The sequence below is a fragment of the Bubalus bubalis genome, chromosome 19, assembly GCF_019923935.1.
Source record: "Bubalus bubalis isolate 160015118507 breed Murrah chromosome 19, NDDB_SH_1, whole genome shotgun sequence".
Taxonomy (NCBI): domain Eukaryota; kingdom Metazoa; phylum Chordata; class Mammalia; order Artiodactyla; family Bovidae; genus Bubalus; species Bubalus bubalis.
Window position 1 is genome coordinate 28,208,172 of NC_059175.1, and position 21,990 is coordinate 28,230,161.

Genomic DNA, 21,990 nt, shown 5'->3' on the forward strand with positions numbered 1-21,990 from the left:
CAGGCAGATGGAAAAAGAAACTGGGAAGATGGAGGCAGAAAAATGAAAGGGGCCTGGCTTTTAAAAATGCAGAAAAAAATTCAAAATGCAGTAGAAGAACTGAAATCTTCACTGAAGATAATTGTATAAGACAAAGGGAGAAAGAGAGAAGAGATATAATACACACAACTATTTATCCAAAATATACAAATTACTCCTACAAATTAATAATACAAAGACCAAAACTTATTCATACTATGAATTAGCAGAAATGAAATGTCACAAATATTGACTCAATTAGTAGTATAAAATCTGAATGACCCCAAATTGTGGAATATACTGAAAGAGCTAACAAGATGTTACTTCCAAAAATATTCCAAAATTCAAGTGACAAAATTCATATACTATTAAAATTAATGCAATTAGCTACTGAAATGTATTTAATGTATTCAAATAAGATGTTAGTAATCAGTTAAATTGGATATACATGTATAGGGACTCTATACTAACTCTGCCATTTTTCTGTAAATCTGAAAATGCTTTAATTTTTTTTAATGTTTCTAAAAGTAATAGATATTTGCTAACCAAAATAATCAGCTAGAAAATAAAATGGAATATAAAAGACCCATTAAGCAAATAAACAAATGTGTGTCTGTACGCTCAGCCGTTCTGACTCTTTGCGACCCCATGGACTGTAGCCCATCAGGCTCCTCTGCTCATGGAATTTTCCAGGCAAGAATACTGGAGTGGGTGTCATTTCCTTCTCCAGGAGTAAACAAATATTCAGGTATAAATTTAGCTAAAAGTAGTCTTTTAAGTAGACTATTAACAGTAGAATCTACAAATAAATATAAAAGTAGAATCTACAAGTAAATGACCCTTTACAGGAAAAGTAATAAATATCATAGAAATACTTATTCTCCCTAAATTAAAAGTTTACCTCAACTAAATTCCCCACAAGGTACATTTCTGGGGACAAAAGAATGAGAAAGATAAACTACTAAAATATTTGTTGTTTTAAAAGGGAAGGTTATTCAGCTTTTCCTTGTTTCTCATAATTTAGGTTGGGAAAGCAATAAGTGAGGGTCGTTCAAGGTAGGTGGAAATTATTCCAACTCTGATCATATAAATGTAGTGGTATCAACAATGAGATGATTTGCACAGGAAAACATTTTTAATAATGTTAGTTGTGTGTCACTTTAAACAAAAAGCAGCTGTGTCCTTGAGACCATAAACTAGACTTACATACCAGTAATTTTCAAAAAAATACACAGTACCATAAAAATCATAACAATCTTGTCTTTTTATTTAAAGTATATTTCCTCATGTACAATGAAAATAATCTTTAACTTCAAAGTGGATAAGGAGGTTATTTCTTCTCTTCTTATCATTTCTGGTCACTCACAGATAAACTGTCAGATTAGCCCTGACCAAATGTTATAGTTCAGATAAGTATTACTCATACATTCTCCAAACTGAGGAACAAATGCTCTTCAAAAAGAACTGTTAACTAGGTCAGCCTAAACCTTGGATTTTTGCAAGTCATACATTTTTTGCAAGTTCATTTTACTATAAATGTTGATATTGTCAAAGACATTGCAAAACAATCTTCAAGAAACTCTTTCTCATCTATTTATTTGCTTGCAATGATCCAAGTAAACTAGGATAAACTCATTATTTTTTCTAGAATAATAAATTATATGTTTCTTTTTATTATCCTTGTCTCTAGGTTGGCCATCTATTTCATATTATTCCTAATTTTAAATCATATTCTTCCTTAAATTTCTCTGAGGAAAAAAACATAGTCTTTGGGTAAATTTACTAGTTAAGCTGACAAAGTGAGTCAATCGTCCTGAACAAGGCTTATCATAATCGCTGCATTTCAGAAACAGGAGAAATCCAGCAAAAGGACCAGAAACATGGAATAATGCCATCCACATATGAGAGAACCTTTAAGTAAATTTTGCTACAAATGGAACAGATGGAACTAATCTTGTTGTTGTTCAGTCACTAAGTCATATTCAACTCTCTGGGACTCCACAGACTGCAGCAAACTAGGCTTCCCTGTTCTTCAGTGTCTCCTGAAGTCTGCTCAAATTCACGTCCGCTGAGTTGGTGATGACATTGAACAATCTCATCCTTTGCCACCCTCTTCTCCTTTTACCTTCAATCTTTCCCAGCATCGAGGTCTTTTTCAATGAGTGGGCTCTTTGCATCAGGTGGCTAAAATATTGGAGCTTCAGTTTCAGCATCAGTCCTTTCAGTGAATATTCAGGGTTGATTTCTTTTAGCATTGACTGGTTTGATCTTTTCACAATCCAAGGAACTCTCAAGAGGCTTCTCCAGCAACACAACTCAAAAGCATCAATTCTTCGGCCCTCAGCCTTATGATCCAACTCTCACATCTGTACCTGAGTACTGGAAAAAACACAGCTTTAACTATATGGATATTTGCCAGCCAAGTGATGTCCTTGCTTTTTAATACACTGTCTAGGTTTGTCATATTTTTCCTTCCAAGGAGTAAGCATCTTTTAATTTCATGGCTGTAGTATCACTCCGCAGAGATTTTAGAGCCCAAGGAAAGAAAACTGTCACTGATTCCACTTTTTCCGCTTCTATTTGCCATGCAGTATTGGGACTGAATGCCATAATTTTAGTTTTTGAATGCTGAGTTTTAAGCCAACTTTTTCACTCTCCTCTTTTACCCTCATCAAAAGGCTCTTTAGTTCCTCTTCACTTTCTGCCATTAGAGTGGTATCATCTGTGTATCTGAGGTTGTTATTACTCCCAGCAATCTTGATGCCAGTCTGTGCTTCATTTAGCCCAGCATTTTTCATGATGTGTTCTGGATATAAATTAAATAACCAAGATGATAATATACAGCTTTGTCCTTCTTTCCCAATTCTGAACCAGTCCGTTGTTCCATGTCTGGTTCTAACTGTTGCTTCCTGACCTGCATACAGGTTTCCCAGGAGACAGGTACGGTGGTCTGGTATTCTCATCTCTTTAAGAATTTCCCACAGTTGGTTGTGATCCATACACTCAAGGTGCTTAGTCAGTGAAGCAGAAATAGATGCTTTTATGGAATTCCCTTGCTTTCTCCATGATCCAGCGAATGTTGCCAATTGGCTCTCAGGCTCCTCTGCCTTTTCTAAACACAGCTTGTACATCTGGAAGTTCTTGGTTCATGTACTGCTCAAGCCTAGCTTTAAGGATTTTGAGCATAACCTTACTAGCACGTAAAATGAGTGCAACTGTATGGTAGTTTGAACATTCTTTGGCATTATCTTTCTTTGGGATTGGAATGAAAACCTTTTCCAGTTCTGTGGCCACTGCTGAGTTTTCCAAATTTGTTGATATACTGAGTGCAGCACCTTAACAGCATCATCTTTTAGGATTTGAAATAGCTCAACTGGAACTTTATCACCTCCTCTAGCTTTGTTGGTAGTAATGCTTCCTAAGGACCACTTGACTTCACACTCCAGGATGTCTGGCTCTAAGTGACTGATCACACCATCATGGTTATCCTAGTCATTAAGATCTTTTTTGTATAGTTCTTGTGACCCTTCTGAATCTCTTCTGATTCTGTCAGGTCCATACCTTTTCTGTCCTTTATCACGCCCATCCTTGCATGAGATGTTCCCTGGGTATCTCCAATTTTCTTGAAGAGATCTCTAGTCTTTCCCATTTTATTGTTTTTCTCTACTTCTTCGCATTGTTCATTTAAGAAGGCCTTCTTATCTCTCCCTGTTATTCCCTGGAACTCTGCATTCAGTTGGGTATATCTTACCCTTCTCTTCCTTTGTTTTCAGCTTCTATCCTTTCCTCAGCTATGTGTAAGGCCTCCTCAGACAACTACTTTGCCTTTTTGCATTTCTTTATCTTTGGGATGGTTTTGGTCATTGTCTCCTGTACAATGTTATGAATCCTCTGTCCATAGTTCTTGAGGCACTTTGTCTGCCAGATCTAATCCCTTGAATCCATTTGTCACTTCCACTGTATAATCATAAGGGATTTGACTTAGGTTATACTTGAACGGCCTAGTGGTTTTCTCTACTTTCTTCAATTTCCATCTGAATTTTGCAATAAGGAGCTCAAGATCTGAGCCACAGTCAGCTCCCAGTCTTGTTTTTGCTGACTGCATAGAGCTTCACCAACTTAGGCTGCAAAGAATATAATCAATCTGATTTCAGTTACTGATCATTTGGTGATATCTGTGTGTAGAGTCATCTCCTTTGTTGTTGGAAGAGGGTGCTTGCTATGGCCAGTGCATTCTCTTGGCAAAACTCTGTCAGCCTTTGTCCTGCTTCATTTTGTACTCCAAGGACAATCTTGCCTGTTACTCCAAGTTATCTCCTGACTTCCGATTTTGCAGTCCAATCTCCTATAGTGAAAAGGACATCTTTTTTAAGGTTAGTTCTAGAAAGTCTTTTAGGTCTTCATGGAACCAGTCAGCTGCAGCTTCTTGGCATCAGTGGTTGGGGCCCAGACTTGGATTACTGTGCTGTTGAACGGTTTGCTTAGAAACGAACAGAGATCATTCTGTCATTTTTGAGGTTACACACAAGTACTGCATTTCAGACTCTTCTGTTGACTATGAGGGCTATTCCATTTCTTCTAAGGGATTCTTGCTCACTGTCAGTTCAGTTCAGTCGCTCAGTCATGTCCGACTCTTTGCGACCCCATTGACTGCAGCACACTAGGCTTCCCTGTCCATCACCAATTGCTTGGAGTCTACCCAAACTCATGTCCATCAAGCTGGTGATGCTATCCAACCATCTCATCCTTTGTTGTCCCCTTCTCCTCTTGCCTTCAATCTTTCCCAGCATCAGAGTCTTTGCCAATGAGTCATTTCTTCACATCAGGTGGCCAAAGTATTGGAGTATCAGTTTCAGCATCAGTCCTTCCAATGAATATTCAGGACTGATTTCCTTTAGGATGGACTGCTTTGATCTCCCTGCAGTCCAAGGGACTCTCAAGAGTCTTCTCCAACACCACAGTTCAAAAATATCAATTCTTCAGTGCTCAACTTTCTTTATATTTATACTCCAACTCTCACGTCCATACATGACTACTGGAGAAAACATAGCTTTGGCTAGATGGACCTTGAGGGAAAATAATGTCTCTGCTTTTTAATATGTTGTCTAGGTTGGCCATAGCTTTTCTTCAAAGGACCAAGCATCTTTTAATTTTATGGCTGCAGTCACCATTTGCAGTGTTTTTGGAGCCCCCCAAAATAAAGTCTCTGATTATTTCCACTGTTTCCCCATCTATTTGCCATGAAATGATGGGACCAGATGCTATGAGCTCAGTTTTCTGAATGTTGAGTTTTAAGAGGACTTTTTCACTCTCCTCTTTCACTTTCATCAAGTTCTTCTCTTTAGTTCTTCTTCACTTTCTGCCATAAGGGTGATGTCATCTGCATATCTGAGGTTCTTGTTCTTCTAACTATAGAATCAAGTAAATGTGGAATCCTCTTTACTGTTTTTTCCCTCCATGATGTTTCTGTATTTTCTATTTTCATTACAAAGAGTCTTTACTCTTCTTAAGACAAGAAATTATACACAAACCACACTAATTTTTGAAAGAAGTGCATTTTAGCACTGCCTGAATTCTGAGGGAAACAAAATTCACATCTACAGGAACAAAATTATGTGTCTTGGACGACTGTTACAATTGTTGATTTTGTTCACAACAAAATTCCAAACGATGCATAAATAAAAGGAAAGTAATTGATATATAAATATGGTATCAGTAGAGACTGCAATCAAATTAAAAACAGAAGGGGAACATTAAATCAAAGACTAAATTATGAAAACATCTGCTTAATGTAGTAGAAGATTAATGGAAAAATAACTTATAAAATGAGAGGTGATGGGCAAAAGATTAAGACAAATGATAAAAAGCATGAAGGATATAGGAATTAGATCCAATCTGCATATACTGTGGAGAACAGATAAAGAAGGAACCAAAAAAATGATTGCATAAAACTTCCTTGAGGTGGAATAAGATCTAAGCATAACAATCAAAGATAAATATATAAATGGTAACAACAAGGAAGGGGCTTCCCAGGTGGCTCAGTGGTAAAGAATCTCCCTGCCAAAATAGGATTCGACCCCAGGGTTGGAAAGATCTCCTGGAGAAGGAAATGGCAACTTCAGTATTTTTGCCTGGGAAATCCCATGGACAGAGGAGCCTGGGAGGCTACAGTCCATGGCTTTGCAAAAGAGTTGGATATGACTTGATGACTAAATAACAACAACAATATCAAGGAAAACGAGGGGGAAAAGCTCAATAAGTACATACAACAAAACACAAACTTAATGAAGACAGATTTCTCCCAAATGAACAGAATTAAAATACTTCATACACAAACTTTGGTGACTGCAGTCATGAAATTAAAAGACACTTTCTCCTTGGAAGAAAAGCTATGACCAACCTAGACAGCATATTAAAAAGCAGAGACATTGCTTTGCCAACAAAGGTCTGGTCAAAGCTATGGTTTTTCCAGTAGTCATGTATGGATGTGAGAGTTGGACTATAATAAAAGCTGAGTGCTGAAGACTTGATGCTTTTGAACTGTGGTGTTGGAGAAGACTCTTGAGAGTCCCTTGGACTGCAAGGAGATCAAACCAGTCAATCTTAAAGGAAATCAGTCCTGAATATTCACTAGAAGGACTGATGGTGAAGCTGAAACTCCAATACTTTGGCCATCTGCTGTGAAGAACTGACTCATTTGAAAAGACCCTGATGCTGGGAAAGATTGAAGGTGGGAGGAGGAGGGGACAACAGAGGATGAGATAGTTGGATGGCATCACTGACTCAATGGACATGAGTCCACCGGGACAACTCCTCCAGAAGTTGGTGATGGACAGGGAGGCGTGGTGTGCTGCAGCCCATGGGGTCCCAAAGATTCGGACACAACTGAGCGACTGAACCAAACTGAACACACAAACTAGCAGAAGTTTTTAAAGCACTTTTGCCTTTTGGGGGGAACTATTATGAGCTCATAAATTTATACCTGCTTAAATCTGTCTTGTTCACAAAAAAAAAGAATCATTCTCCAGTATGAAAAATGAAGCATAACCCTCACGTTTCTTAAGCTCTTTTTTTTTTTAAGTCGCTCAGCCGTGTCCGACTCTTTGAGACCCCATGGACTGTAGCCTACCAGGCTCCTCTGTCCATGGGATTTTCCAGGCAATAGTACTGGAGTGAATTGTCATTTCCTTCTCAAACTATTAAATATGTAAATCAATTACTGGAGATGAAAAAGTAAGAATTAAATTACGAATGAGCTGCAAAACTAAATAAATGGTACTGAACAACAAATCATCTCAACATGAATTAAAACATAATTGTTGAAATATTTATAAAGCCAAGCAAATATGATGAATCTTTAAAAGCTATTGTAAAGGAAAACCTCTGCCTAAAATTCAAGATTATATAAACACATAAAACAGTGGTAAAGGTTACATAAAAGTATGCCACATTGTCATCTCGCACAGATGGAACTGAGTGAGTAGAGATGAAATGACCCAAATTTGTTCCTAACCCTGTTAATTAAAAAAAAAAAATAGTTCAGACATGAGGGCTTCTTTTGCTTTTAATCACCATCAGAATCAAACAGAATAAGCATATTTCAAATTACTAAAGAGAGAAAAATTTCCCCACAATAAGTGGGGAAACAGCAAAAACACATCTGTCTACAGGCTAAATTATTATGCAGATATTACACATCATTCTGCTTTAGGATATTCAATAACTGGAGGAAAGGCTCATAACATTAAGGTGCATAGCTATTAATACAATTCAATGTCAACTTTATGAAAATAAACCACATGTGCACAGAAAACATAAAAAACACCAACTGATTTATTGGTTCCTCAGTATAGTGGGATTATAAGGAATTATTTTCCTTCTTTATTGCATTTCTCTCTATATATATTTTTGCATTTATAAATATAATTTATTTCTGTACATATAATCAAAATAAAAATATGTCACCTCTATTTGTCTTTGCCTAGCATTAGGTCACATCAGTTACTATATGTTACTGCATGTTGTTATTTAGGTAGAATACACTAGGTAATAATTAAAAAGTGATGACAACAGAAATATTTTCAAAATGGAGACTTTCCTATATATTTCATAAACCTGAAAGGGCAGATAGTTTTCTTATATGAAAACTAACAACAGATGTAAGCTTTTTGATAACCTAAAGCATAACATGCAGAGACAATGGTAATGTGTGCCCAGAAGATTAAAAATGGCTACAATTCCAAGACACACCATCTATGTCAGTATCCCTTGATTCTGGGTGGGTTCTTCGACTATTTTGATGAATAGAATACAGTGGGAGACTCCGTGAGCCTTTTACCACAGCCCCTTTCTTGGAACACTTGCTTTTGGATTCTAGTCACCATGCTGCTGCTGCTGCTAAGTCACTTCAGTCGTGTCCGACTCTGTGTGACCCCATAGACGGCAGCCCACCAGGCTCCTCCATGCCTGGGGTTCTCCAGGCAAGAATACTGGAGTGGGTTGCCATTTCCTTCTCCAATGCATGAAAGTGAAAAGTGAAAGTGAAGTTGCTCAGTCATGTCCGACCCTCAGCGACCCCATGGACTGCAGCCTTCCAGGCTCCTCCATCCATGGGATTTTCCAGGCAAGAGTACTGGGGTGGGGTGTCATGCTACAAGAAGCTAAACCACACAAAGCAGCCAGGTGCAAGGAGACACTTTATAGTCCCAGCTGAGCCCTACGTGGTCCTGAAATGATACTTGCATCAATTGCTAGTCATGTAAAGTCCAACCATTTTGAGCCTCCAACCTAATGGAGCCTTTAAAAACATAAACTCCACCCCTCATCTGACTACAGAGGCACAGGAGGCTCCAGGCAGGAGCTGCCAAGTGGAGCCCCAAAGAATGGTGAGAGAGAAGTTGTTTTAAGTCAATTCATTTTGGAGTGGTTTATTCTGCAGCAGTAGATAATTGCAACAATATGAGAGGATACTGGTGTGTGTGTATGTGAGAGAGAAAGAGAGAGAGAAGTACATAAAGTGAAGTCTCTCAGTTGTGTCTGACTCTGAGACCCCATGGACTGTAGTTTGCCAAGCTCCTCCATCCATGGAATTTTCCAGGCAAGAATATTGGAGTTGGTTGCCATTTCCTTCTCCAGGGGATCTTCCCAATCCAGGGATCAAACCTGGGTCTCTCATACTGCAGGCAGACTCTTTACTGACTGAGCCACCACCAGAGACGCCAGACAATACTAGAGTGGGTAGCCATTCCCTTCTCCAGGGGATCTTCCCAACCCAGGAATTGAACCAAGGTCTCCTGCATTGTTATAAACAACTTTGTTTATAAACAACTTTGTTATAAACAACTCTTCCTTCAGATACATCAAAATCATCCCTTCAGGTATTGGAACACAAAAATATTATTAATACTTCATTTTCAAAAAAGAAATATGTTATACTTAGGCTAAATTCATTAGTAATCAAAGATAAATTAAAATTAAATATCAGGTTCAGAAACACAAAAAATTAAACCTAAGGGCAACTCTAAGTATAGTTACTGAGTGTTTTATTATATGCACAATACTCTTTTAGGTTTTAGTGTTTTTCTTTCACAGCAACACATCAGCTTCTGAAAACTGTAACACTAAATGTATGTTTCTGTTTACATAAGTTATGTTGATGATACAGCACCTCTGTTAGGATGCAAGTATGTTTAAAAAGCATTATCAAGATAGTCTCAATTATGTTCAGAATTACCCAATGAACCATATTGTACTTCATGCACAATGCACAACTGATGAATATGCAAAATAACAGGAAAATGAAACTAACCTGGGCCATTCAAATACTGTGTAAGAGAACAGTGTAATCGGACAATTATAGGTTCTGTTCGAATCACTTCCCATGCCACAGCAATCTCCTCCTGTGCAAATATTTGCAAGGTGAATTAGTAATCTTTTAGAGTTCTTGATTTTTTTCCAAAATAAAAAATATATGTTTCTAAAACTTATTCTGAAGAAGTGCTTATCATTAAGGCCTACAAATTATCTCAAAAACTTACAGGTCTGTGAAATTGAAGTCAAAGTACTTTTAATTTTTGCCTTCATTTGAAATTTCAACTGAAAACTTAACAAATAAGGACATACATACTACCGATACAAACACATAATTTTCAGAAAATATTAAAAGAACTGATGGAAGAAAACATATGCAAAATCTCTGCTTTTTCAACCAGTCGTAGCATTTCTTCATAAATTACTTTAACAAAGTCATTATGTTTCTAATCGTATTATAAGAGAAACTAAAATTAAATTTCTTCCAAGAATAAAAGTGTTTTTTAAATGCAGCAATCGTATAAGCAGATACTTACATCAAGAAAGCTAACATCAATATGCAGATCAATATCTACATCATCAATGGCTCCATATTCCCTGAAAGCAAAGATTAACATTATTGTTTCATTTTCTTTAAAAGACAGTGTGTTCGAGGTTATTTTAAATTAAAATTTAGTCATGAATTCTCATCCCTGATGCCCACAGATAGTTCAGAGATGACTGTGGACATAAATTAACTAACTCAATTTAGTTGGATTGTGGTCTCATGTGACCTCTGTATACCATATATATACCTTTGCATCTTATGGACAGGCAAATATGTACATGGACTCAAGAGTTATTTGGTTCATAGTTTCAAATACCCCCGGTTCTATTTAACAAATTGAATGATCTTCTCATGTGATCACTTGGTGTTCAAGATTCAGAGCTGCCTCTAAGTGCAAGAAAGGAGTCTCTGACACGAGGAAGGGGAGGAGGGATCACTGATTGCCACAATAATATGCCATAAATTTTCCTGCCACATTAGAACATCAATAGTTCTGAAACTTATCCAGGTGTTCTGCCACTTAAATGTCACTGATGTTTCAATAGGCAGTTTTACATGTCTGATGTATCCAAATTAAAACAAGAAACAACAGTATATTCCACACAAACAGCCATATTTTTTAACTAACTAAAGGGCATAAAACAGTAGTTTTTGTATTCTCCACACGCACACATTTCTATTTTTTATATTTTTATAAAATTCTGAAGTTACCAATGCTAATTACAATGAAGGGAAAAACTATGATAATAACAGAAATTGTAAAAACTAATGGCCAATATTTATTGAGCACTTACCTGCCAGAAAGCATTCTAAGCATTTTGCATACATGTGATCATGACGCACAATAGGTACTACTTGTTGTTTAGTCACTAAATCGTGTCCAACTCTTTTGCGACCCCATGGACTGTAGCCCACTAGGCTTCTCTGTCCATGGGATTTTCCAGGCAAGAATACTGAAGTGGGTTGCCATCTTCTCCTCCAGAGGGTCTTCCCAACCCAGGGATCAAAATCGTGTCTCCTGCATTGGCAGGTGAGTTCTTTACAACTGAGACACCAGGGTACTATTACCATTTCCAATTCACACGCCCATTAACTGAGGCTCAGAGTAATAAAGTAACTGACCCATCATTGCTTTGTAGCAGAGCCAGGATTTGAATAAAGGCTGAGTGACGAAGAATTGATGCTTTTGAACTGTGGTGTTGGAGAAGACTCTTGAGAGTCCCTTGGACTGCAAGGAGATCCAACCAGTCCATTCTGAAGGAGATCAGCCCTGGGATTTCTTTGGAAGGAATGATGCTAAAGCTGAAACTCCAGTACTTTGGCCACCTCATGCGAAGAGTTGACTCATTGGAAAAGACTCTGATGCTGGGAGGGATTGGGGGCAGGAGGAGAAGGGAACGACAGAGGATGAGATGGCTGGATGGCATCACTGACTCGATGGACATGAGTCTCAGTGAATTCCGGGAGTTGGTGATGGACAGGGAGGCCTGGCATGCTGTGATTCATGGGGTCGCAAAGAGTCGGACACGACTGAGCGACTGATCTGATCTGTTCTGATTTAAATATTTATGCAGGTGCTTAGCTCTTTATTCAATAAACTATCACTTTGTGTTGGAAACCAGGTCAAACAATGATGGATGATCTCACTAAGTCCTCGTCATAAACTTCTGACAGCGATAATATAATTATCCTCATTTGCAAATGAGGAAACTGAGGTTCGGGAAAGTGGAACAAGTTGCCAGAGGGCAGAAAAGTTGGTGGAAATTCAGGCATAGAATGGACATTCAATCTCAAACTGTCAAGTGCAGTATCTGGCACACGGTAAGTGTTCAATGAGCAGTTCCATGTACAATAATATTCAAATAATGCTGATGTGGTACAAAACTATGGCACTTTTATAGGGTTCAGAGAATGCACTTTTATAATGATTAAATAGCTTTATGTAATTTGAAGAATAAAGGAATGTAGAGGGTCCTTTTACTTTTTTGTATCAATGATCAAAAACTGCAGCATGTTAGAAACTAACAGCTCAGCCTCTATGTTTTCTCCACTCTCTCCTTAAAAATATATCAAAACACTGAGCACATTTTCATTATTTATGAGTTTACACTTTCTATTTTTTCATGGTCATTTCTAAAGGCTACATAAAGAAGAAAATGGATAAAATTATTCACATAGGAATTAACTTTTTAATTGCACGCTTCAAAACATCGGTGTTATAGAAAACAGATAAAATTATTCACATAGGAATTAATTCTTTAATTGCATGCTTCAAAACATCTGTCTTAATCACAAAGGATAAAAATTTTTATAATCTTGTGCAAATTTAGACATGCAAATTTAGATATAAACATATGCCAATTTAGTTATGAAATTATACAGAAACTAAGACAAGAATAAGGATCAAGAACAAGAACCATTGCTTTTATGAGTCTAGTTCAGGGTTCAGAAAACTTTTCCTGTAAAGGTCAAAATAGTAAACCTTTTAGTTTTTACAGGCCACATAGTCTCTTTCACATATTTCTCTTTATTTTGGGGCCATTTTTTTTTACAACCCTCTAAGAAAAGCAAACACCATGAACTGTTCAAAACAGATCCCACGGCCCACTGGTCATAATTTACTGACCCTGGACGTCAGCATACTATTCATAAATACAAGAAGTCAAATATCTAAAATCAGACACGTCAAAAGGGAACCATTAAATACAATGATGAGGATAGACCACTGCTACTGCTAAGTCACTTCAGTCATGTCCGACTCTGTGCGACCCCATAGATGGCAGCCCACCAGGCTCCCCCGTCCCTGGGATTCTCCAGGCAAGAACACTGGAGTGGGTTGCCATTTCCTTCTCCAATGCATGAAAGTGAAAAGTGAAAGTGAAGTCGCTCAGTCGTGTCCGACTCTTCGCAGCCCCATGGACTGCAGCCTGCCAGGCTCCTCCGTCCATGGGATTTTCCAGGCAAGAGTACAGGAGTGGGGTGCCATTGCCTTGTCCGGAGAGACCACTAATGATGTTCAAATGACATTTTGGTGAGGGAAAGAGACCTTGACTACAACCATTCCCATAAAATTATAACAAATATGTACAAAGTAGAAATTAGGAAAAAATGAATATTTAATAATAAGGAAATACTTAAACTGTGGCATGATGGTATAATTTTTTTTAATTATCCATTACTAAAAATGTTGATATAAAAATATTTAGTATCATGAGGGAAATGTTCCAAATATATACTGTTCACTGAGCAAGTAGAATACCAAAACATTATGGAGAGCGAAATAATTTTTTTTAAATAAAATAGAAATCGAAACACCAAAAAAGTAGGAAGAGGACTTGTATATTACATATAGGCTGTGGGTAACATTTATTTTGTAAAAAAAAACTAAAGTATTTTCTAAAAAAATCTTTTTCTGATTACAATGGCAATATAGGCTCATATAAAATGTGAGAAAAACAGACAATAAATAACTTGTAATAAAATTTAGTACCACTCAGACACAATAGTTTTCCTTTATATTCATTCCAGTCTCTTTCATATATTAATATATCATTATAATACACATTATTAAGGAAATAGGTATGTAAAAATTTTTGTCCTGCTCTTCCACTTATTCTATAATGAGTACTTTTTTTTACCTTGTGGAATATTCTTTAAAACCATAAATTTAAATCTATAAATTTGTATGAATAAAATTATATAATACAACATTAGGGTGCGCTCAATTTTTTTACACTATTAATATTGATAAATGGCTCTCTGGATAGAAGTCTACATGCAGCTGTCTTCTCAGAGATAAATTCTGGAATTAATAATTGAAATAAATAGCATAACTATATTTGGTAATCCTAATACATACTGTTTAGTTACTATTTTTAAAAAGTTAAAACAACTTATAATCACACCAGCCAGGTTCTCACAGTGGCCATTTCCCACATTCTCATCATCACCAGGCATTTTTTTCTCCCATCTTTGCCAATTTCAGAGGGGAGAATAACTCTGGATTTACTTATGATGGCAAGACTTTGGTATATTTAAAAGCAGGGAAAAGTGCAGCAGAGATAACAAAAGTCAGTACAAACCTTACCCCAGCTGTTTTCTTCATACATAGATTTCTAGACCACTTCAACAGAACAAATCATAGAGTTATGATTAGAATGTGACATATGTTCTTTATAAAACCTTTAATATGTGAATTTTATTCTTTATATAATTTTTTCAACACTTTTTAAAGAGCTTCCTCGGTAGCTCAAATGGTAAAGAATCTACCTACAATGTGGGAGACCTGGGTTTGATCCCTGTGTTGGGAAGATCCCCTGGAGAAGGGCATGGCAACCCACTCCAGTATTCTTGACTGGAGATTCCTATGGACAGAGGAACCTGGCAGGCTAGAGTCCATGGGGTCACAAAAAGTCGGACACAACTAAGCGACTCACTTTCACTTTCTTTCCCTTTTTTTAGTTAAAAGTATCTTTAATTTCTAATACTATCAATTTCTTTCAAAAACAACAACAACAACAACAACAACACAGGAACAAAAGGGTTACCAAGTGCTGTCTTTCACCACAGCAGAGCAGGAGTATAGAATTTTAAGGAAGCAGAGGCATTAACGGTTTGCAATTAACTGGATTCTGCAGCTGTAGATCTGTAAATAGTTATACTGTTTGTTTTTATGCCACACTTCAAAGAACTCACAACAACACTGTGTGTATGCAAACCAATTTTTGTTGTGATGCCCTTTTTATATAATGCCATTCATTTCACGTTTCCCACTGCAAGATTACAAAGTGTGATTACAGTCTGCCCAGATGCAATGACCCAGTCTCAGGATTGCTTCTGTATCTAAGTATCTTTCAATAGCCCCAATCTCATGAATAGCAAATGCAGAATCAGGGCAAATGCTTGAAATATGAATGCAACCTGAAGTGTGAAGCCTGATATCTGATTGAATACTGAATGCTGTGTTGGGTTTATAATAATCCAAAATAATTCCGTGCCCTGCCTGCATTTATTCATTGTGAAAAGATCACATCAAACTGAACTTGAATACTTTTTTAAGAGAAGGGAAGCGACACAAATTATCTGATGCAGTTGTTTCACTTAGGGACTGAGGTCTTGAGAACTGCTCCACAAATTTCTTTCCAGACATCTGAGTGAAGTCTTAGAATAGACAGATCTTGAAATCCAGCCATTGATTTTGAATATTTACATGTGATCTAGTTCATATGTATAAAGAACATATGTATGAAATATTTGCTTTCTATAAACAGGCATTTTTTAGGGCACTATGTATGCGTTAGAACACTTAGCAATTCATTCTCCCATTTTTTAACAGCTTATTAAGATAACATCCTCATTAATGACACCACATACGCACTTACAATATATTAAATACTTGACCGTCTATGTTGGTCCTCCTTTCTCTATAAAACTACAGCTTGTTTATTATACTGTTATGATGTTTTATAACACTATCTGATCAAAATTAGCAGGGACTCTTCTGGTTATAAAAAATATAGCTTTCTCTTATCCACTGTCAAGCAAATCACATGTATAATACACATACATGAAACTCGACCACAAGTTTTTGAGAAATAAACTTCTATTGCTATTTAGTTACTGCTTTCAATAATTGGACAGTTATATTTTGAGAAGAAATATATTCTGCGAAGAAATATACACCTCCTTCTGACATCTGAAACTCAACAGCTTGCGTGTCTGTCTCCGCATGCCTACTCAGTGTGTGTTTCATGCTCAGTGTGGGAGAGATGCTTGTGAATGGGCCAAGATTATTCAAACTCAGTAGTCAGGAAGAAATCTTGGCATTTTTGCAAGAATGTATTCACAGTAGCTATATATTTCTCTAAAGGACGATAGGACTGAGACGAATTTAAAAATTAAATCCGGGTAAGAAAGGAAACCCATCTAAACTAAGAGTGTAGAAGAAGTACAGTGTAAACAGTTGCTAAAACTCTGCCCCCCATTTAAAACTCCTTGGTTTTGCTTGAGGAAGGCACAGATGCTGGAAGCAGAGGTGACTGTCGGGGATCTGACATTCTGAATCTTGTACCTAGATTTTATGCCAGTGCTTTTTAAAGAGTCTCCCTTTTGTTTCTTTCTGCTGTGTGCCTCCTGCCATCACTTTCCCCTGGTGTTCAGAGTCAGACTGTTTTCACAGAAGCAGAAGAATCAATGTGCTGCGAGGACATTACAAACATCCAACCCAAGATCTGTTGACGAATAACATGCTTCAGTGTAGGGTAAGTTGGATGTAGCAACCAACATCCTCAAGCACTCACTGGCTTAACATACAGAAAGGATTTATATCTCACTCACACTACCTGCTTACTGTGGAATCAGAAGAAGAGAGAGAACACTATTCACTAGTCGCCAAGGGGCTCAGAGAGTGGTGGAGTCCTGAAGATATGGGAACTCGCACACTAGTACTTGGGCTCATATTTCACTGGCCAACACGAGGTTGCATGTCCACTGCTGATGTTATAATAGCTAGGGAAATGCAATCCTGCCATCTTCCAGAAGAGGAGAGCCAGATTTGTTAAGCTATTTTACTAACCCACTACTTATGCAAATCCAGAGACATTTACAGTGGACCACTCTGATTTATGTGGCTTTTCCTTTCATTTTCTTTCTCTCTTCCAGGAGATATATGTTTGGGTGGTGGGCCTGCATTTAGTAGTATAGCTTCCTCAAACCTTAAAAACATCTTCTGCATGCCCTGTCCTCCAAAACAGCAATTCCAAAATTATTCATTCATTTCAAACACACAATCATCCAACCACATAAAAATGATTAAAATGCAGAATAGTCACGATCTTGTAATCTTCCAACCTCCTTTAAGCATTAGTCACAATCAAAAGGTTTGAATATTACTCAGATATCTTCAATTTTTTAAATGGATGATGGATGGCTATGAAGCACAGGATATTTTATTTGGGGTAAAACTTTCAAAATCATAAGCAAATTATCAGCATCATTTCATTCCTGAGCAAATGAGAATTTTGTGACTTGTAAGTCCGTACTTTCTAAAAATATTAATCTCAAATTGTTTTCAATGACACTGATCAATTTTTTTATGAATACTGATTATAGGAGTAAATTTATAATGAAAACATAAAAGAACCTCAATCTTTTATTGATTCATGATGAAACACATTCACACTGATTAGAGGGTTGATCGTGTTCCTCCAGAGACCTAACTCATTTCCTTTACAACAGCCTATGAATTAAAATTGTCATCAATGTTTACAAGTATGGTTCAACCCAACCAGAATGCTGTTTTAGAATGATTTAGTCAAGTAGAACTAAAATTACCTACTTAAGTAATAAATTTATCATCAGTCATTTTTGCTAAAGCCTCCTTCACCTACTTTAAGAGGGTTTTGCCTCAATTGAGGTAATCTCTGTTATTTTCATCTCTTACAGAGAACTTAGATGTGGTTAGCTGCCTTTCTCATTAGATGTCACATAAAAAAAAATGATACCAAATAGCCTATTATGCATATTGAGGTACTTTTGCTCTTCAAACTCCATTAAATTCTTATAAACCTCAATTAAGTAAAAGAACAGCTAATTAGAACAGTCTGTTTTCAATAGACTCAGAACTTTGCAAAGAAGATGACTCCAAGACCTTAGGCCTAACTACTCCTTCTCCCATGTGTCCAAGCCACAGTATTTCAGACCAGACAGTAAATTCATTCTTATTTATTTTAAGTAAATCAAACTAGTCCTGCTGTGATTCACTTATATCATGGGGCCTCTGGGAGCTTATTTATTCTGGAAACATCCTCTGTAGTTGGAGAAAATCTAGAGCAGACAAGAACATGACTTGCATTCATTAAGATTTAAATTGGATCAAACTTATAAGTGAAAGAGGCAAGAGGAAAACAATCAAAACCACTTATGACTTTACACACTTCACTTGAATGAAATTCCGTATAGTAATCTAATTTAAACAGTCCATAAATTATCACTATTTTATTAATAATGGAAAGTACTAATAGAAATAAGTACTTAGTAAATGCTTGCTGAAGAAACTAAAAAATATTCACACATAAATAATGGTATGATTGAGGCCTAGATAGCATGGTGTGTGTGTGATACTCAGTTGCTAAGTCCAACTCTTTGTGACCCCATGAACTGTAGCCAGCCAGACTCTTCTACCCATCCATGGGATTTCCCAGACAAGAATACTGGAGTGGGTTGCCCTTTCCTCCTCCAGGGGATCTTCCCAACCCAGGGATCAAACCTGCATCTCCTACACTGCAGGCAGATTCTTTACCAAAAATAGCAGGAAATATGTGTTTAAAAAAAAACAAACTAATTTTAAAAGCAATCAAAATGTGTGGTAAAGTGATTCTCTAAACAAAGATACATACTTTAGATGAAAAGTAACTAAATTCTATGCTGTGTTGAGTGATCAACTTCCCAGGTGGTGCTAGTGGTAAAGAACCCGTGGCTAACCATATACAGACTTCTTTGTATATGGGAGAGAGGTTTAACTTTCTATGATTAAAGTTTTAAGATTTCAAGCAAAGTTCAACTAAAGAGAAAAGAAAAAATCAGTCATTTTTTCAGACTATTTATTTTTTTAGGCAGCTTGTGGGATCTTAGTTCCCTGACCAGGGTTCGAACGCAGGCCCTCAGCAGTGAAAGCGTGGAGTCTTAACCACTAGGGAATCCCTGAACAATTTATGGATAATCTCTATTGCTTTCTTCATAGTCAAAGACTTTGGCATAGTCAATAAAGCAGAAATAGATGTTTTTCTGGAACTCTCATGCTTTTTTGATGATCCAGCGAATGTTACCAACTTGATCTCTGGTTCCTCTGCCTTTTCTAAAACCAGCTTGAACACCAGGAAGTTCACAGTTCACGTATTGCTGAAGCCTGGCTTGGAGAATTTTAAGCATTACTTTACTAGCATGTGAGATGAGTGCAATTGTGAAGTAGTCTGAGCATTCTTTGGCATCGGAATGAACACTGACCTTTTCCAGTCCTGTGGCCACTGCTGAATTTTCCAAATTTGCTGGAATATTAAGTGCAGCACTTTCACAGCATCATCTTTTAGGATTTGAAATAGCTCAACTGGAATTCCATCACCTCCACTAGCTTTGTTCATAGTGATACTTCCTAAGGCCCACTTGACTTCACATTCCAGGATGTCTGGCTCTAGGTGAGTGATCACACCATCGTGATTATCTAGGTCGTAAAGATCTTTTTTTGTATAGTTCTTCTGTGTATTCTTGCCACCTCTTCTTAATATCTTCTGGTTCTGTTAGGTCCATACCATTTCTGTCCTTTAGCGACTGAACTGAACTGAACTGATTGCTTTCTTAATTTATTCACTCTATAATACTTACTGAATTTCCATCTTCCTTATCCTCTAGCCGAGGCATAGATCAACTATGAAATAATCACAGCTAATTTGCTAAAACTTTGAAGATTCCAAGATTTGCTTTTTGCAAGTATAATCCCTATCTCACTCACTCAACTGCAGTCTAATATTCCTCCACGAGTAGGAGAGGGGGTCTGGGTATATGTCACATATACAGCATGTGTCTGATTCTGTGCAACCCTATGGACCATAGCCTGCCAGGCTCCTCTGTCCATAGCGTTCTCCAGGCAAGTATACTGAAGTGGGTTGCCATGCCCTCCTCCAGGGGATCTTCCCAACCCAGGGATCAAACCCAAATCATTTAACATCTCCTGCACTGGCAGACGGATTCTGTACCACTAGCGCCACCTGGGAAGCCCCATCTGGGGTATACAACCCCAGCTTATTTAGACTGCAGGTGGTTATGAGTTTCTGTTTCTGCCGATAAAATGAGAATTAGCAATAATAACTTACAGCTGTGTTATACTTTCCAACCACTAAAAGTATTTGTTTGCTTTCACAAAATCTGGATATGTCCACTGAAAAGAATATAACCAGAGAATATGAACATTTTTAATGGGTGTTCCACTGAAAACAATCAAGAAGCCTTCAGTTTGTATTTCATACATGCCCTGTACTATAAACCAGGATGGAAAACCAAACCAAAACAAAGTATACAAATGACAAAAAAGTGCACAGAATTAAGAGTCTAGAGGGGGAGAAGTAAACCAATAATGACAAGACATGAAGAGAATAATAAATGAGGTAAGAGACAAATGTGATAGGGCAGAATAACCAATCTGCACTGGAGCTTCAAGGAAGGCTCAAAGAGAAGCTGACCTTTGGACTGGGGCTTGAATAAAGATAGCAACAGGGTTTGAGAGGGAAGCACTGATTGAGCAAATGGCCAAAGTCAAGGGGAAACAGCGTATTTGGAGAACGGGAACAATTCTGGTTTGGGTGGATGAGGCTGGAACTGAGGTCAGGCTGTAAGAAGGGCCTGGAGACTTGGAGACCACCCTTTAGGAAAACAAAAATCTAAATAAAAAGATCTGACTGGTGGGAGGATACAAGCATGATGGCAAAAAAAAAAGGGTTTTTCTTAAAGAGAGAAAAGAAAGACTAAAGAGGGATAGTTGGGTCTTCTGAATGATTAAAGTAATAAAAATTGGTTTGGAAATTTATCACCAAATAATTAAGTAACTGCAACATTCAAATACACACTGCACAAAGTTATGTCTTTTTTTCCTTTCCTTTTTTAGGGACCAGATTATTTATCACAAGGGCTTCCTTCGTGGCTCAGATGGTAAAAAATCTGCCTGCAATGCAGGAGACCCAGGTTCATTTCCTGAGTTGGAAAGACCCACTGGAGAAGGGAATGGTTACCCACTCCAGTATTCTTGCTGGGCGAATTCTATGGGCAGAGGATCCTGGTGGGCTACAGTCCATGGGATTGCAGAGTCAGACACAACTGAGCACTAACACCTTCACTTTCAACACTTTACTTCTCACAACGTGATGATACCAGCGGTTATGCATTATTTACTTCTATTGTTCACACAGATATGTCTTTGATTTACAGTAACAGCGTGGGCCCAGCTGACCAAATCTATTATAGGAATTGATAATGATGCCATTTAAGACTGCTATTTTATCAAACTAACTCTACAAAATAACTACTTTCTTTAATGAAATGAATGTAATCTTAAACTACATGTACAATAAAAAATAATCATAGCCATAATGATGCCATTTTGTTTAAGCAGAAACATAACAGACTCTCTCATATACTTTCAAATATAATTGAGCCTGAGAAAATTTCCACCTAAATAATTCCAACAGAAAATTCCAATGACTTTCCAAATAATTTTAAGTTGTAATCACCAAAGGTGTCTATTTACCTGAGAGAAACTGCATGTGGCCCATATATCTCTCTCACTGCCGACAAGTCAGCTTCAAGCTGGGGGTGTTTGTGCAGCTCCCCGTCATAGTTAACCTGATGAAAAGGAATCATTTAGGAGTGACTTAGGGTGAAGAGAAACAAAAAAAGCAAAATACAAATAATCTCTTAGACAGGTTACCCTGTAGTTCTGCCATGGGCATTTTCTCTGTTGCCTTCATAAAAAATATATAGAGATAATTCAGCAGTATATTCACTAAAGTTCTTAGGTTCACACACATCTGGTATAATTCATTATGCTTAAAAAATTATTATCTGACTAC

General features: G+C 37.2%; 1 protein-coding gene across 3 annotated transcripts in view; it reads right to left on the bottom strand.

Moving 5' to 3' along the window:
- PARP8 (poly(ADP-ribose) polymerase family member 8) overlaps positions 1–21,990 on the bottom strand; it is a 196,176-nt gene that overhangs the window by 64,683 nt on the left and 109,503 nt on the right. For all 3 annotated transcript variants that reach the window (XM_025270536.2, XM_025270537.2, XM_025270535.2), the window contains exons 8-10: positions 21,669–21,763; positions 10,365–10,425; positions 9,827–9,917 (exon numbers count right to left, since the gene is read on the bottom strand). In XM_025270536.2, the coding sequence (XP_025126321.1) occupies positions 9,827–9,917; positions 10,365–10,425; positions 21,669–21,763 (247 nt within the window). The remainder of the gene's footprint in view (positions 1–9,826; positions 9,918–10,364; positions 10,426–21,668; positions 21,764–21,990) is intronic.